At 40.6% G+C, this 18,469-nt stretch overlaps 2 protein-coding genes across 2 annotated transcripts; both read left to right on the top strand.

The window, feature by feature from the left end:
- The first annotated feature begins 220 nt into the window (after nucleotides 1–220).
- Nucleotides 221–6,238, top strand: LOC147286278 (uncharacterized). The gene is made up of 3 exons (XM_086240731.1): nucleotides 221–291; nucleotides 2,838–6,135; nucleotides 6,209–6,238. Exons 1-3 carry the CDS (start codon nucleotides 221–223, stop codon nucleotides 6,236–6,238), a joined length of 3,399 nt encoding a protein of 1,132 aa, XP_086096857.1.
- Nucleotides 6,239–11,188: 4,950 nt separating this feature from the next.
- Nucleotides 11,189–15,715, top strand: LOC147286277 (uncharacterized). The gene is made up of 4 exons (XM_086240730.1): nucleotides 11,189–11,210; nucleotides 11,957–11,960; nucleotides 12,315–15,612; nucleotides 15,686–15,715. The coding sequence occupies exons 1-4, from the start codon at nucleotides 11,189–11,191 to the stop codon at nucleotides 15,713–15,715; spliced, it is 3,354 nt and encodes a 1,117-aa protein (XP_086096856.1).
- The last annotated feature ends 2,754 nt before the right edge of the window (nucleotides 15,716–18,469 follow it).

Genomic DNA, 18,469 nt, shown 5'->3' with positions numbered 1-18,469 from the left:
TGTAAAATCTACTTAACAAATCCCTTTTATTTGGTACAAGATACCTGATCCATCTTAGGACTTTGTTAAGTGGCTTATAGTTAATTACTAACCTGGGTACTCCTCTCTCGATTTCTGCGGCCTTTTTAACATAAAAGGCAGGACAACTCCATAGAGAAGAACTCTTTCTGATTAATCCTTTTTTTAAGAGATCATTTATCTCTTCTCTGCATAATTCTAAATGGGTGCTATTCATTTGTATGGACCTTGCTTTGGTAGGGATCATAGATTCTTCAAAATCTGGCTCATAAGGTAAAGTGACTATGTCCCGTTTCCTGTTCCAAAAAGCATTAGGTAAATCAGCACATATTTCTTTTTTTAGAGTCTCTTCAATTGCTTTTACTGTTGTATGTTTTCCTAGAGCAAATTAAATAACCTTTTCTGAGCTCTAGGTTAACTCGCAAGTGCACGAATCGCTAAGTAGCAAAGCTTACAAATACGAGGTCGATCGCACAGGGAATTGTACTAGTGTTATGATTACTAACTCAATTAAATTCAATTAACTCAACTCTAACTCACACACGCAAATAGGGGGTTTTGATTGGTTTTTAAGACTGGACTAAACTAACAGATAAATAACAAAACTTTAAAATAACTGTTGGGTCCTTAAATGTTTGCATTTTAGGCCCTCTATCTTCATGTATTTAGTACTTAGTCCCTATATTTTATGTTATTTATTTGTGTTTTTCTCTTTTGTAGGTGGAAAGCCCATAGAAATTAAATGGATGCAAATCAGCCCATTTCGAGCTTAAATGAATATTTGTTGTTTAAAGGGAAGCCCAAGATCAAGAGAGGGTCCAAGAGCATGACGAAATGGAAGCCCAGCCCAAACCACATAGGAAGTGGCGTGTGTGCTAAGAGAGAAGGGCTGGCCGCACCTTGCAAAGCTTTCCTTTCCTAATTGGGCTCTAAAAATCAGATTTGATATAACCTGATTTATTTCATTTTAATTCCTGATTTATTGGAGGCCCATTAGGGGAGGAAATCAGCTGCACCATGCGCAAAAGAGAGAGAGAAACCCTAGGGCCTTGCGCAAGTCACTTAAGCCCAAGAAGCCAAGCCCTAGCAGCCGCATCTTCTTTCTCCAAACCCTAGCTGGCCGCACATCCTTCCTTCCCAAAACCCTAGCTGCTGCACACCCTTATATATACATCTCTTTCTATCATTTTAGGGGTTCAGACACTTAAAAAAAAATCAGAAAATAGAGAGAGAGGGGCTGCTGGAGGCGTGAGCTCTCCTTGGGGTGTTTTCTCTTCTTCTTCTTCTTTTCTTGTAATTGTTAGATGAAAAACATGATTTCATGGCTGTTCATGTTTTCTAGCATGAACTAATCACGTTTTCTAGGGCCTAGGATTCAGCCCTAGGCCGAATTTTCAATGGATTGGTGATTTAGTTGCTGTTTATTTAATTTCATGGATTTGATGATTTTGATTTCACTTTTATCATTGTTCTCTATGTGTTTATAATCCTTGATTGATCACCTAGGGTTATTGCATCTAGAATTTAATCAATTTAGGGTGAGGACAACCAATCAGCCCCTAATACAAGTGATAAACAACTTAGGATTTAGTAATTGGCTGAATTCTAATTGTGTGAAATCAATACTAAAGCACCTAAGGTAGACGCCATGCCTTAGGGTTTTATTTGCATTCATAATCTCATTTGTGTGTTAATGGACCTTGCTGCGTTCTTAGGTAGATGCCATGCCTAGGTTGCATTTAGGGTACCAAACTAGGGTAGACGCCATGCACTAGTTTGTACATTTGGGGAATCATGCGTTTCATGCTATGCCATAGGTGAATATGCGAATGCATTCATCAATAGGAATTAAAGGTTTCAGAAATTGCACCATGACATTGGATATGAGGTCTAGTGGTAAAGTCCTAGAGTCCTAGTATCATCTATCAATCTATTTTCACAAGATAATTTGCTGTTTCCATACTCTTTTCTAGTCGCACATCTTAGTTTTTGTTTAGGTTTAATTTACTGTTTTCAAGTCATACAAACTCCCTCCCATTCGCGTGTGTTTCATTTCAAGTGAGCAGCTGCCCTAGGCGTGACAACTTGGGCAGCCACTCGTCTCTTGTTTTCTTATTTCTTTTTAGCATTCGGATTATCATTTAAAGATCAACAATAGTCCTCGTGGGATCGACCTTGCTTGCCATCTATATTATATATAGATTCGTGCACTGCGAGTATTTAAATTTAAAACGAACAGTTTTTGGCGCCGTTGCCGGGGACTAGTTTTGATCTTTGTGACAATCTTAGTGCGTTATTTTAGTGTTTTTATTTAGTGATTATTTGCTGTTTTGTTTTTATTAATTTAGTTTCCTTTCTTTTTGTTCTTGTGTCGTGAGTCATAAGTTGTAGGATTGTGTTTTGTTTTTCCTTCTTAACTTGTTTTGGTTTCTGATTTGGTTTTAGTTGTGCATCTGATTAGGAAGGTAAGTTTAAATTTAAATTCCTTGCCTTATTTGCATGATCTGATTTGGTGATTGTTTCCTAATTAGTTTGGGCTAATTAATTTCCAAGTTAGGTAGGATTGCATCTAATTAGGGAATTTGAATTTGAATTGATTCTTGGTTTAATTTTCTGAATTTGATAATTTCCCTTTTAGTTTATTCACTTTGATTAATTGATTTTCTTTTTCTGTTTTTATTTTTCGTTTTATTTTCTGATTTTCGTTTTTATTTAGTTACATAATTTACTTATTTCAAAAAAAAAAAAAAAAAGTCCGAAAATTACTTTTCTCTTGTTGTTCAATTGTGGTTCTAATTTGTTTATTTCTTATTTTGTAGGTACTTGTGCATGTCCCAGCCAGATCCTAACAAGTCAATTGAGGACACTTATTTGGATGAGAGATTAGCCGAAATCAGATTGTTTTGTGAAAGGAGTAAGGCGGAGTTAGTTCGAGCAGCAACACGTCTACCTTTGCCATCCCCTACACCGTCTCCTACATCTTCATCAAGCTCTCACCAATTTGAAAAAGTTATGGCCGAGGAAGACAACGTGGAACACATGGGGGATCTAGACATCCCGACCATCCCTGCTTCCCCTTCGAGCATTGCCTTGCCACCTGCTGCAAGAAATTATGAGCTCAAATCTTCTCATTTTAATATGCTACCCTCTTTTCATGGTTTACCTAGTGAAGATCCGCTAACTCACCTTAAAGATATATTTAATGCTGTGAGCTTTTTGCCCTTGACAGGTGTGAATGAGAATCAACTCAAGATGAGGGTGTTTCCTTACACTTTGAAGGATAAAGCTAAGTTTTGGCTGAATTCTTTGAAACCCGGATCACTGAGGACTTGGGATGAAATTGAGAAGAAGTTCCTAGAAAAGTTCTTTTCATCTCAAAAGACGGATATGCTGCGAGATAAGATTATGCAGTTTTCTCAACAAGATGAGTCATTCTCAGAGGCTTGGGAGCGTTTTAATACATTGCTACTTCAATGTCCACATCATGGACTTCCTTTGAACTTATTGATGCGCATATTTTATAAAGGACTAACCCTTGCGAGTAGGAATGCTGTGATTAATTTTTCAGGTGGTTCTATCAGGAATAAGACAGCCCAGGAAGCCTCTGACCTTTATGAAGAGATGGCAAGAGAAACAATGCATTCAGATACTAGAGGTAAGTGCGCTGGTGTTAATGAGGTAAATACTTCTAATAATCTTGCATCTAATGCGCAGATCGCTCGGCTGGAACGCAAGATGGATGTCATACTTGCCCTAAATCAGAAAGCTCCATCATTGGAGGTTTGCGCCATTTGTGCTACACCTGGACATGAAACGATTTCTTGCCCTCATGGTGTCGATTTCCCTGAGTTTGTGCAAGAACAGGCCAACATGCTGAACTCATATAATCAGAGGCCCAGGAATGATCCATTCTCTCCTACTTACAACCCAGGGTGGCGGAATCATCCCAATTTCAGGTGGAGTAATAACCAGAATCAGCAGCAGCCTCAAGGTTTATTTCCACAACAACAGGCACATCAGGGCTATCAACAACAACAGCCTCAGAAGAAGTCCTTGGAAGATTTGATTGCATCCATGGCTCAGAGCACACAGTCTTTCATTCAGAAGTCAGAGACACATATGCAGAAGACTGATAGGGCCATTGCGAATCTTGAGCAACAAATGGGCCAGTTAGCCACCGCACTGAATCAAAGAGAGCCAGGGAGACTTCCAGGGCAAGTGATCATTAACCCCAAGAATAATGAGCAGGTGAATGCAATTACTCTCAGAGGGGGTAAGATAATTGGGAAAGAGGAGAAAGAAGTTGTGGAGGAAGGTGTCGAGTCAGAAGATGCACCTGGGAACATAGCCGAACCTGTTAAGGGTACCTTAGACTCTTCTGTGCCATCTTCAGGCAACCATGTGGTAGTTCCCAAAGGTTCTCCCTTACCTCAGGTACAATCTAACCCTTCTAAGTTGATTTCTATACATGCTCCTTTTCCTAGCAGGTTGCAGAAGGCTAAGAAAGAGGACCCTCTGAAGGGTGTTATGGAGATATTCAGGAAGGTGGAGATCAATATTCCCCTTCTAGATGCGATTAAGCAAGTGCCAAGGTATGCAAAGTTCCTCAAGGACTTGTGCACGAACAAGAGGAGGTTCAAGGAGTTCGAGACAGTGAAGGTCTCTGAGGAGGTTTCAGCAGTGCTTCAGAGGAAGCTACCTCCCAAGCTCAAGGACCCAGGCAGTTTCACTATCCCTTGTATCATTGGGGATCGCAGGTTTGAGAAAGCTCTCCTTGATTTAGGTGCTTCTGTGAATTTAATGCCATTTTCTGTGTATGAGACTCTGAATTTAGGTGAGCTGAAGGCGACCTCTGTGAGTATCCAGTTAGCTGATAGATCAGTTAAGTACCCCAGAGGAATTTTGGAAGATGTACTTGTGAGAGTAGATGGATTGATATTGCCGGCTGATTTCCTAGTTTTGGAAATGGAGGCCGTACCTATGTATGAGGCCCAATTACCCTTGATACTTGGTCGTCCCTTTATGGCCACTGCAGGTACAAAAATTGATGTTCAACAGGGTACACTAACTATGAATGTGCAGGGACAGACCATTGAGTTCAAAGTGTTTGAGGCACTCAAACTACCCAGTGATGAGCATGAGTGCTTTAGGGTGGATGTTATGGATTTGGTTTGTCAACAGGTGTTTAATGTGACTTGTACAAGTGATCCGTTGAATAGGGCTTTGATTCATAGCCCTATGGCTGTGCAAGAGGATGAGCAGGTTGAGAGCATTTTGGCTCACTTAGAGGCCGTACCCCGCTGTTCAGGTATGTATATTTCTGCTTTTGAGCCTTTACCTGTATCTGATACAAAACTTGTACCCTCTGTGTTGCAGGCACCTAAGCTAGAGTTGAAGGATTTGCCTGAGCATCTGAAGTATGCTTATTTGGGTGAGGGAAGCACATTACCTGTGATCATTGCTTCCAACCTCAATGCAGAGGAAGAGGAGAAATTGTTGCGAGTGCTGAGAGAGCACAAAACAGCGATTGGGTGGAGTATTGCAGATATCAAAGGAATCAGTCCCTCAAGGTGTATGCACAGGATATTGTTGGAAGATGGAGCCAAGCCGACTAGAGAGGCTCAGCGTAGACTCAACCCAGTGATGAAGGAAGTTGTGCTGAAGGAGGTGCTGAAGTTGCTAGATGTGGGTATTATTTATCCCATATCAGACAGCAAATGGGTGAGTCCGGTGCAGGTGGTTCCTAAGAAGTCTGGTGTTACAGTGGTCAGAAATGATGCAAATGAGCTGGTGCCAACTCGAGTACAGACAGGGTGGCGTGTCTGCATAGACTACAGGAAACTTAACTCAGGTACTCGGAAAGACCATTTTCCATTACCTTTTATTGATCAGATGTTGGAACGTCTTGCAGGTCATAGCCATTATTGCTTTCTAGACGGGTATTCAGGCTACAACCAGATAGCTATAGCCCCAGAAGACCAGGAGAAGACGACATTTACCTGTCCCTATGGCACTTTTGCCTACAGGCGCATGCCCTTTGGCTTGTGCAATGCTCCAGGTACTTTTCAGCGATGCATGATGAGCATTTTTTCCGATATGGTGGAACATATAATAGAGGTATTTATGGATGACTTCAGTGTATTTGGTTCTTCTTATGATAAATGTCTCCATAATCTTGCTTTGGTTTTAGAAAGATGCCAGGAATGCAATTTGGTTTTGAATTGGGAGAAGTGCCATTTTATGGTACAACAGGGTATTGTTCTTGGCCATGTTATATCCAATAGAGGGATAGAGGTGGATAAGGCCAAGGTTGATCTGGTAAGTAATCTTCCACCACCTTCGACAGTTAAAGATGTGAGATCGTTTCTTGGGCATGCAGGTTTTTACAGGCGGTTCATTAAGGATTTTTCCCAGATAGCTCGGCCTTTGAGTAGATTGTTGGCCAAGGAGGTGCCGTTTGAATTCAATGAGGAGTGTCTAGCCGCATTTAACAGATTGAAGACTCTTCTCACATCAGCTCCTGTCATTATGCCTCCTGATTGGAGTTTGCCATTTGAGCTGATGTGCGATGCTTCTGATTATGCTGTGGGAGCTGTGTTAGGGCAGAGAGTGAACAAGATACCACATGTTATCTACTATGCCAGTCGGACTCTCAACGATGCCCAGCTAAATTATTCTACCACAGAGAAGGAGCTTTTGGCTGTCATTTTTGCTTTAGAAAAATTTAGGTCATATCTGATTGGAACTAAAGTGATTGTGTTTTCTGATCATGCAGCACTTAGGTACCTTCTACAGAAGAAAGATGCGAAGCCCAGGCTGATTAGATGGATTTTGTTGCTCCAGGAGTTTGACCTGGAGATCAAGGATAAGAAGGGCTCAGAGAATGTGGTGGCGGATCACCTTAGCCGATTGGTGCACAGTTCTACTGCAGAGGAGGACGTCCTCCCTCTGAATGAGCGATTCCCAGATGAGCAGTTGTTCTCATTGTCTGTTTATGTTCCTTGGTACTCTGATATTGTTAATTATATTGTTACAGGAGAACTTCCAGGTGACATACAGAGAGCTCAAAAGGAGAAGCTCATCAGCACGGCTAAGTACTATATATGGGATGATCCATATCTATTTAAGTGGTGCCCCGACCAGATCATCAGAAGGTGTGTGCCAGAATCTGAGTTTCAGTCTATACTAACTTTTTGTCATTCTGATGCATGTGGAGGACATGGTGGAGCAAAGAAGACGGCTCTAAAAGTGTTGCAGTGTGGTTTTTATTGGCCTAGTCTGTTCAAGGATGCTTATACATTCTGCACCACCTGTGATAGATGCCAGAAGTTGGGTAACATTTCTTCCCGAAATCAAATGCCTCTTAACCCCATTCTTATTGTTGAGATTTTTGATGTCTGGGGCATTGATTTCATGGGTCCTTTTCCCTCTTCCAAGGGTTATTTATATATCCTGCTTGCGGTTGATTATGTATCGAAATGGGTGGAAGCAATTCCATCCAAGACTAATGATTCTAGAGTTGTCCTCAGATTTCTTAAGGATCATATTTTAGCAAGATTTGGCGCTCCCAGGGCTATTATTAGTGATGGAGGATCTCACTTCAACAACAGGTTATTTGCGGCCTTGCTGAGCAAATATGGTATCAAGCATAAGGTTTCTACACCTTATCACCCCCAGACAAGTGGACAGGCTGAGATCTGTAATAGGGAAATTAAGCAAATTTTGGAGAAGACTGTGAGCCCCTCCCTGAAAGATTGGTCAGATCGCCTCTTAGATGCTCTATGGGCTTATCGTACAGCGTATAAGACTCCCATTGGTATGTCCCCATATAGGTTGGTTTTTGGTAAGCCATGTCATTTACCTGTCGAATTAGAGCATAAAGCATATTGGGCTATTAAACATTTCAATTTTAAGATGAATGAGGCAGGTGAACATAGGAAGCTACAATTGAGTGAGTTGGAAGAACTCAGGAATGAGGCTTATGAGAGTTCTAGGATTTACAAAGACAAGACTAAGGCCTACCATGACAAGGCCATTTTGAGGAAACATTTCGAAGTGGGTCAGAAAGTCTTGCTTTACAATTCTCGCCTCAGACTCTTTCCAGGTAAACTTCGTTCTCGATGGTATGGTCCATTTACTGTTACTAATGTTTACCCTTATGGTGCAGTGGAGGTCTGCAATCCAAAGACAAAGAATACATTCAAGGTGAATGGCCATCGACTTAAGCATTACTTGGAGGCTAATATGGAGCGTTCGGAGGAGAACATGCTCTTGGAGGATCCTGTTCCATCAGCGTGATGTACTTCCAAGTCTGGCTGAAGACTCTAAACTTAGCGCTGATTGGGAGGCAACCCAACATTTGGAGAGAAGAAACATTGCCCTATGGCTGTTTGCATGGATATCAGGGAGTTCTTAACCTTGTGCTTTACTTTAGTTTTTTTTGTTGGTTGTGGTCTGTTTTTAGGTCATTATAGTATTTGTCTTCCTAACTTGAATGATTCATTGCATGCTTAGTTTGAAACATTGAGGACAATGTTTCATTTAAGTTTGGGGGAAGAGTTTTAGGTTTAGGTTTTGAGATTTTCGTTCAAATTTTTGAAAAATACCAAAAATATTTTTTGTTTTTGTGTCTTTTAGGTTCCTGTCCACCACTATGATGAATTGCAAATGCTTTGATCTTGCATAATTTGGTCGAATTGATGAAACTAGTTCTTTTGATTATTCTTTTGACATATAACTCATTTTGAGCATGTTTGAGCTATCTTTGTGTGGATTGCAATGCTGGTATAGTTTAGACTGAAAATGATTGCATGCTTGTATGATCTAGGCTTCTAGTGAAACTTATATACCCCTTGTGAGATTCGAGCCTTAATGCTTTTGTTTTGAGGGTTATATACTAATACTCCATGCGTTCATTGAATATCTAGAGTTTGCATGATCTCATTATCTTTCACTTGATCAAATGCTTGAAATGTGCATCATTCTAAATCAAATGATAGAACTTCCATCTCAATTTAATTGAAGCATGTTGTAACTACGTGGAACCTAGGAAATGATTTAGGCCTTCTTTGTCTCGTTTGTGCCATTCTAGCCATCCGTTTTGTGTTCATTTATACCCCTAGTTGCCTTGTTGAGCCTTGTCAGCCTTTTTTATTTCTTAACCATGTTACCCGTGCCAACCCCTAGTTTGGGGGAAGTACCCTTCCATTGTGTGTATCCACCCATACTTAAGGGATTGTGGAGAACTGGTTTATGATTATTGTTCATTTGTGTGCAAGGCTTGGGAATAATGTGAAAAAGAAAAGAAAAGGAATTGAATATGTTGCCGTGCCAAAAAAGAAAATAGAAAAAGAAAGAAAAAAAAAAAAGTGAAAAGGGTAGGCATGTGTATCACAAGTGTGCAAATTCAAGAATGCAAGCCTAGTTGCCAAAGTGTATAAGAATGAAATGACACCGTAAAACCTGATTCTCTATGGTTCCCTTAAGTCTTTGTGTTTTCCATACCTTTCTTGTTAAAACCCTTCACCGTTAGCCCCATTACAACCCATATGTAAAAGTCCTATATGATCATAGGTGAAGTGTAGTCTTAATGTGGAGATTAGATGGGATGGAAGCATATTGTATTTTGATTTGATTTCGGGTATTTGGTATCTTTCATGAGATCATTATTCTTTCACTTGTGCTTTCGTTCTTACATATATGTGAGTAATTTGAATTTGTATGCATAAACTCGCTCACATATGCTTTTTGAGGGAATCACCATTTAACCAATATCTCAGTGCTTTATTTGTGAGTGACTATCTTTGTGAGAATTGAAGTGACACTAGTTGCTTATGATTACTCAAGTTGCTTGAAAGTTCAGTTTGAAAACTATGTTGATATTGTCTTACGCACATGATGCTTTAACCTTGTTGATTGTGAGTTATTGTTGGCATTTGGTAATCTCTGGAACTAGTGTGTAATCTATTTGATTGAGTTATGAATGATCAAGCATACCTGAGATTTTTGGTGGACGGTCAGGTTGTTTTTAGAGTCCTAGTGTAGTTTTTGTTTTGTTTTGCTAGGGACTAGCAAATGTTAAGTTTGGGGGAATTTGTTGGGTCCTTAAATGTTTGCATTTTAGGCCCTCTATCTTCATGTATTTAGTACTTAGTCCCTATATTTTATGTTATTTATTTGTGTTTTTCTCTTTTGTAGGTGGAAAGCCCATAGAAATTAAATGGATGCAAATCAGCCCATTTCGAGCTTAAATGAATATTTGTTGTTTAAAGGGAAGCCCAAGATCAAGAGAGGGTCCAAGAGCATGACGAAATGGAAGCCCAGCCCAAACCACATAGGAAGTGGCGTGTGTGCTAAGAGAGAAGGGCTGGCCGCACCTTGCAAAGCTTTCCTTTCCTAATTGGGCTCTAAAAATCAGATTTGATATAACCTGATTTATTTCATTTTAATTCCTGATTTATTGGAGGCCCATTAGGGGAGGAAATCAGCTGCACCATGCGCAAAAGAGAGAGAGAAACCCTAGGGCCTTGCGCAAGTCACTTAAGCCCAAGAAGCCAAGCCCTAGCAGCCGCATCTTCTTTCTCCAAACCCTAGCTGGCCGCACATCCTTCCTTCCCAAAACCCTAGCTGCTGCACACCCTTATATATACATCTCTTTCTATCATTTTAGGGGTTCAGACACTTAAAAAAAAATCAGAAAATAGAGAGAGAGGGGCTGCTGGAGGCGTGAGCTCTCCTTGGGGTGTTTTCTCTTCTTCTTCTTCTTTTCTTGTAATTGTTAGATGAAAAACATGATTTCATGGCTGTTCATGTTTTCTAGCATGAACTAATCACGTTTTCTAGGGCCTAGGATTCAGCCCTAGGCCGAATTTTCAATGGATTGGTGATTTAGTTGCTGTTTATTTAATTTCATGGATTTGATGATTTTGATTTCACTTTTATCATTGTTCTCTATGTGTTTATAATCCTTGATTGATCACCTAGGGTTATTGCATCTAGAATTTAATCAATTTAGGGTGAGGACAACCAATCAGCCCCTAATACAAGTGATAAACAACTTAGGATTTAGTAATTGGCTGAATTCTAATTGTGTGAAATCAATACTAAAGCACCTAAGGTAGACGCCATGCCTTAGGGTTTTATTTGCATTCATAATCTCATTTGTGTGTTAATGGACCTTGCTGCGTTCTTAGGTAGATGCCATGCCTAGGTTGCATTTAGGGTACCAAACTAGGGTAGACGCCATGCACTAGTTTGTACATTTGGGGAATCATGCGTTTCATGCTATGCCATAGGTGAATATGCGAATGCATTCATCAATAGGAATTAAAGGTTTCAGAAATTGCACCATGACATTGGATATGAGGTCTAGTGGTAAAGTCCTAGAGTCCTAGTATCATCTATCAATCTATTTTCACAAGATAATTTGCTGTTTCCATACTCTTTTCTAGTCGCACATCTTAGTTTTTGTTTAGGTTTAATTTACTGTTTTCAAGTCATACAAACTCCCTCCCATTCGCGTGTGTTTCATTTCAAGTGAGCAGCTGCCCTAGGCGTGACAACTTGGGCAGCCACTCGTCTCTTGTTTTCTTATTTCTTTTTAGCATTCGGATTATCATTTAAAGATCAACAATAGTCCTCGTGGGATCGACCTTGCTTGCCATCTATATTATATATAGATTCGTGCACTGCGAGTATTTAAATTTAAAACGAACAGTTTTTGGCGCCGTTGCCGGGGACTAGTTTTGATCTTTGTGACAATCTTAGTGCGTTATTTTAGTGTTTTTATTTAGTGATTATTTGCTGTTTTGTTTTTATTAATTTAGTTTCCTTTCTTTTTGTTCTTGTGTCGTGAGTCATAAGTTGTAGGATTGTGTTTTGTTTTTCCTTCTTAACTTGTTTTGGTTTCTGATTTGGTTTTAGTTGTGCATCTGATTAGGAAGGTAAGTTTAAATTTAAATTCCTTGCCTTATTTGCATGATCTGATTTGGTGATTGTTTCCTAATTAGTTTGGGCTAATTAATTTCCAAGTTAGGTAGGATTGCATCTAATTAGGGAATTTGAATTTGAATTGATTCTTGGTTTAATTTTCTGAATTTGATAATTTCCCTTTTAGTTTATTCACTTTGATTAATTGATTTTCTTTTTCTGTTTTTATTTTTCGTTTTATTTTCTGATTTTCGTTTTTATTTAGTTACATAATTTACTTATTTCAAAAAAAAAAAAAAAAAGTCCGAAAATTACTTTTCTCTTGTTGTTCAATTGTGGTTCTAATTTGTTTATTTCTTATTTTGTAGGTACTTGTGCATGTCCCAGCCAGATCCTAACAAGTCAATTGAGGACACTTATTTGGATGAGAGATTAGCCGAAATCAGATTGTTTTGTGAAAGGAGTAAGGCGGAGTTAGTTCGAGCAGCAACACGTCTACCTTTGCCATCCCCTACACCGTCTCCTACATCTTCATCAAGCTCTCACCAATTTGAAAAAGTTATGGCCGAGGAAGACAACGTGGAACACATGGGGGATCTAGACATCCCGACCATCCCTGCTTCCCCTTCGAGCATTGCCTTGCCACCTGCTGCAAGAAATTATGAGCTCAAATCTTCTCATTTTAATATGCTACCCTCTTTTCATGGTTTACCTAGTGAAGATCCGCTAACTCACCTTAAAGATATATTTAATGCTGTGAGCTTTTTGCCCTTGACAGGTGTGAATGAGAATCAACTCAAGATGAGGGTGTTTCCTTACACTTTGAAGGATAAAGCTAAGTTTTGGCTGAATTCTTTGAAACCCGGATCACTGAGGACTTGGGATGAAATTGAGAAGAAGTTCCTAGAAAAGTTCTTTTCATCTCAAAAGACGGATATGCTGCGAGATAAGATTATGCAGTTTTCTCAACAAGATGAGTCATTCTCAGAGGCTTGGGAGCGTTTTAATACATTGCTACTTCAATGTCCACATCATGGACTTCCTTTGAACTTATTGATGCGCATATTTTATAAAGGACTAACCCTTGCGAGTAGGAATGCTGTGATTAATTTTTCAGGTGGTTCTATCAGGAATAAGACAGCCCAGGAAGCCTCTGACCTTTATGAAGAGATGGCAAGAGAAACAATGCATTCAGATACTAGAGGTAAGTGCGCTGGTGTTAATGAGGTAAATACTTCTAATAATCTTGCATCTAATGCGCAGATCGCTCGGCTGGAACGCAAGATGGATGTCATACTTGCCCTAAATCAGAAAGCTCCATCATTGGAGGTTTGCGCCATTTGTGCTACACCTGGACATGAAACGATTTCTTGCCCTCATGGTGTCGATTTCCCTGAGTTTGTGCAAGAACAGGCCAACATGCTGAACTCATATAATCAGAGGCCCAGGAATGATCCATTCTCTCCTACTTACAACCCAGGGTGGCGGAATCATCCCAATTTCAGGTGGAGTAATAACCAGAATCAGCAGCAGCCTCAAGGTTTATTTCCACAACAACAGGCACATCAGGGCTATCAACAACAACAGCCTCAGAAGAAGTCCTTGGAAGATTTGATTGCATCCATGGCTCAGAGCACACAGTCTTTCATTCAGAAGTCAGAGACACATATGCAGAAGACTGATAGGGCCATTGCGAATCTTGAGCAACAAATGGGCCAGTTAGCCACCGCACTGAATCAAAGAGAGCCAGGGAGACTTCCAGGGCAAGTGATCATTAACCCCAAGAATAATGAGCAGGTGAATGCAATTACTCTCAGAGGGGGTAAGATAATTGGGAAAGAGGAGAAAGAAGTTGTGGAGGAAGGTGTCGAGTCAGAAGATGCACCTGGGAACATAGCCGAACCTGTTAAGGGTACCTTAGACTCTTCTGTGCCATCTTCAGGCAACCATGTGGTAGTTCCCAAAGGTTCTCCCTTACCTCAGGTACAATCTAACCCTTCTAAGTTGATTTCTATACATGCTCCTTTTCCTAGCAGGTTGCAGAAGGCTAAGAAAGAGGACCCTCTGAAGGGTGTTATGGAGATATTCAGGAAGGTGGAGATCAATATTCCCCTTCTAGATGCGATTAAGCAAGTGCCAAGGTATGCAAAGTTCCTCAAGGACTTGTGCACGAACAAGAGGAGGTTCAAGGAGTTCGAGACAGTGAAGGTCTCTGAGGAGGTTTCAGCAGTGCTTCAGAGGAAGCTACCTCCCAAGCTCAAGGACCCAGGCAGTTTCACTATCCCTTGTATCATTGGGGATCGCAGGTTTGAGAAAGCTCTCCTTGATTTAGGTGCTTCTGTGAATTTAATGCCATTTTCTGTGTATGAGACTCTGAATTTAGGTGAGCTGAAGGCGACCTCTGTGAGTATCCAGTTAGCTGATAGATCAGTTAAGTACCCCAGAGGAATTTTGGAAGATGTACTTGTGAGAGTAGATGGATTGATATTGCCGGCTGATTTCCTAGTTTTGGAAATGGAGGCCGTACCTATGTATGAGGCCCAATTACCCTTGATACTTGGTCGTCCCTTTATGGCCACTGCAGGTACAAAAATTGATGTTCAACAGGGTACACTAACTATGAATGTGCAGGGACAGACCATTGAGTTCAAAGTGTTTGAGGCACTCAAACTACCCAGTGATGAGCATGAGTGCTTTAGGGTGGATGTTATGGATTTGGTTTGTCAACAGGTGTTTAATGTGACTTGTACAAGTGATCCGTTGAATAGGGCTTTGATTCATAGCCCTATGGCTGTGCAAGAGGATGAGCAGGTTGAGAGCATTTTGGCTCACTTAGAGGCCGTACCCCGCTGTTCAGGTATGTATATTTCTGCTTTTGAGCCTTTACCTGTATCTGATACAAAACTTGTACCCTCTGTGTTGCAGGCACCTAAGCTAGAGTTGAAGGATTTGCCTGAGCATCTGAAGTATGCTTATTTGGGTGAGGGAAGCACATTACCTGTGATCATTGCTTCCAACCTCAATGCAGAGGAAGAGGAGAAATTGTTGCGAGTGCTGAGAGAGCACAAAACAGCGATTGGGTGGAGTATTGCAGATATCAAAGGAATCAGTCCCTCAAGGTGTATGCACAGGATATTGTTGGAAGATGGAGCCAAGCCGACTAGAGAGGCTCAGCGTAGACTCAACCCAGTGATGAAGGAAGTTGTGCTGAAGGAGGTGCTGAAGTTGCTAGATGTGGGTATTATTTATCCCATATCAGACAGCAAATGGGTGAGTCCGGTGCAGGTGGTTCCTAAGAAGTCTGGTGTTACAGTGGTCAGAAATGATGCAAATGAGCTGGTGCCAACTCGAGTACAGACAGGGTGGCGTGTCTGCATAGACTACAGGAAACTTAACTCAGGTACTCGGAAAGACCATTTTCCATTACCTTTTATTGATCAGATGTTGGAACGTCTTGCAGGTCATAGCCATTATTGCTTTCTAGACGGGTATTCAGGCTACAACCAGATAGCTATAGCCCCAGAAGACCAGGAGAAGACGACATTTACCTGTCCCTATGGCACTTTTGCCTACAGGCGCATGCCCTTTGGCTTGTGCAATGCTCCAGGTACTTTTCAGCGATGCATGATGAGCATTTTTTCCGATATGGTGGAACATATAATAGAGGTATTTATGGATGACTTCAGTGTATTTGGTTCTTCTTATGATAAATGTCTCCATAATCTTGCTTTGGTTTTAGAAAGATGCCAGGAATGCAATTTGGTTTTGAATTGGGAGAAGTGCCATTTTATGGTACAACAGGGTATTGTTCTTGGCCATGTTATATCCAATAGAGGGATAGAGGTGGATAAGGCCAAGGTTGATCTGGTAAGTAATCTTCCACCACCTTCGACAGTTAAAGATGTGAGATCGTTTCTTGGGCATGCAGGTTTTTACAGGCGGTTCATTAAGGATTTTTCCCAGATAGCTCGGCCTTTGAGTAGATTGTTGGCCAAGGAGGTGCCGTTTGAATTCAATGAGGAGTGTCTAGCCGCATTTAACAGATTGAAGACTCTTCTCACATCAGCTCCTGTCATTATGCCTCCTGATTGGAGTTTGCCATTTGAGCTGATGTGCGATGCTTCTGATTATGCTGTGGGAGCTGTGTTAGGGCAGAGAGTGAACAAGATACCACATGTTATCTACTATGCCAGTCGGACTCTCAACGATGCCCAGCTAAATTATTCTACCACAGAGAAGGAGCTTTTGGCTGTCATTTTTGCTTTAGAAAAATTTAGGTCATATCTGATTGGAACTAAAGTGATTGTGTTTTCTGATCATGCAGCACTTAGGTACCTTCTACAGAAGAAAGATGCGAAGCCCAGGCTGATTAGATGGATTTTGTTGCTCCAGGAGTTTGACCTGGAGATCAAGGATAAGAAGGGCTCAGAGAATGTGGTGGCGGATCACCTTAGCCGATTGGTGCACAGTTCTACTGCAGAGGAGGACGTCCTCCCTCTGAATGAGCGATTCCCAGATGAGCAGTTGTTCTCATTGTCTGTTTATGTTCCTTGGTACTCTGATATTGTTAATTATATTGTTACAGGAGAACTTCCAGGTGACATACAGAGAGCTCAAAAGGAGAAGCTCATCAGCACGGCTAAGTACTATATATGGGATGATCCATATCTATTTAAGTGGTGCCCCGACCAGATCATCAGAAGGTGTGTGCCAGAATCTGAGTTTCAGTCTATACTAACTTTTTGTCATTCTGATGCATGTGGAGGACATGGTGGAGCAAAGAAGACGGCTCTAAAAGTGTTGCAGTGTGGTTTTTATTGGCCTAGTCTGTTCAAGGATGCTTATACATTCTGCACCACCTGTGATAGATGCCAGAAGTTGGGTAACATTTCTTCCCGAAATCAAATGCCTCTTAACCCCATTCTTATTGTTGAGATTTTTGATGTCTGGGGCATTGATTTCATGGGTCCTTTTCCCTCTTCCAAGGGTTATTTATATATCCTGCTTGCGGTTGATTATGTATCGAAATGGGTGGAAGCAATTCCATCCAAGACTAATGATTCTAGAGTTGTCCTCAGATTTCTTAAGGATCATATTTTAGCAAGATTTGGCGCTCCCAGGGCTATTATTAGTGATGGAGGATCTCACTTCAACAACAGGTTATTTGCGGCCTTGCTGAGCAAATATGGTATCAAGCATAAGGTTTCTACACCTTATCACCCCCAGACAAGTGGACAGGCTGAGATCTGTAATAGGGAAATTAAGCAAATTTTGGAGAAGACTGTGAGCCCCTCCCTGAAAGATTGGTCAGATCGCCTCTTAGATGCTCTATGGGCTTATCGTACAGCGTATAAGACTCCCATTGGTATGTCCCCATATAGGTTGGTTTTTGGTAAGCCATGTCATTTACCTGTCGAATTAGAGCATAAAGCATATTGGGCTATTAAACATTTCAATTTTAAGATGAATGAGGCAGGTGAACATAGGAAGCTACAATTGAGTGAGTTGGAAGAACTCAGGAATGAGGCTTATGAGAGTTCTAGGATTTACAAAGACAAGACTAAGGCCTACCATGACAAGGCCATTTTGAGGAAACATTTCGAAGTGGGTCAGAAAGTCTTGCTTTACAATTCTCGCCTCAGACTCTTTCCAGGTAAACTTCGTTCTCGATGGTATGGTCCATTTACTGTTACTAATGTTTACCCTTATGGTGCAGTGGAGGTCTGCAATCCAAAGACAAAGAATACATTCAAGGTGAATGGCCATCGACTTAAGCATTACTTGGAGGCTAATATGGAGCGTTCGGAGGAGAACATGCTCTTGGAGGATCCTGTTCCATCAGCGTGATGTACTTCCAAGTCTGGCTGAAGACTCTAAACTTAGCGCTGATTGGGAGGCAACCCAACATTTGGAGAGAAGAAACATTGCCCTATGGCTGTTTGCATGGATATCAGGGAGTTCTTAACCTTGTGCTTTACTTTAGTTTTTTTTGTTGGTTGTGGTCTGTTTTTAGGTCATTATAGTATTTGTCTTCCTAACTTGAATGATTCATTGCATGCTTAGTTTGAAACATTGAGGACAATGTTTCATTTAAGTTTGGGGGAAGAGTTTTAGGTTTAGGTTTTGAGATTTTCGTTCAAATTTTTGAAAAATACCAAAAATATTTTTTGTTTTTGTGTCTTTTAGGTTCCTGTCCACCACTATGATGAATTGCAAATGCTTTGATCTTGCATAATTTGGTCGAATTGATGAAACTAGTTCTTTTGATTATTCTTTTGACATATAACTCATTTTGAGCATGTTTGAGCTATCTTTGTGTGGATTGCAATGCTGGTATAGTTTAGACTGAAAATGATTGCATGCTTGTATGATCTAGGCTTCTAGTGAAACTTATATACCCCTTGTGAGATTCGAGCCTTAATGCTTTTGTTTTGAGGGTTATATACTAATACTCCATGCGTTCATTGAATATCTAGAGTTTGCATGATCTCATTATCTTTCACTTGATCAAATGCTTGAAATG

The sequence above is a fragment of the Dryas octopetala genome, chromosome 4 (assembly GCF_963921425.1).
Source record: "Dryas octopetala chromosome 4, drDryOcto1.1, whole genome shotgun sequence".
NCBI lineage: Eukaryota > Viridiplantae > Streptophyta > Magnoliopsida > Rosales > Rosaceae > Dryas > Dryas octopetala.
This window is presented reverse-complemented; position numbering and strand designations above follow the sequence as displayed.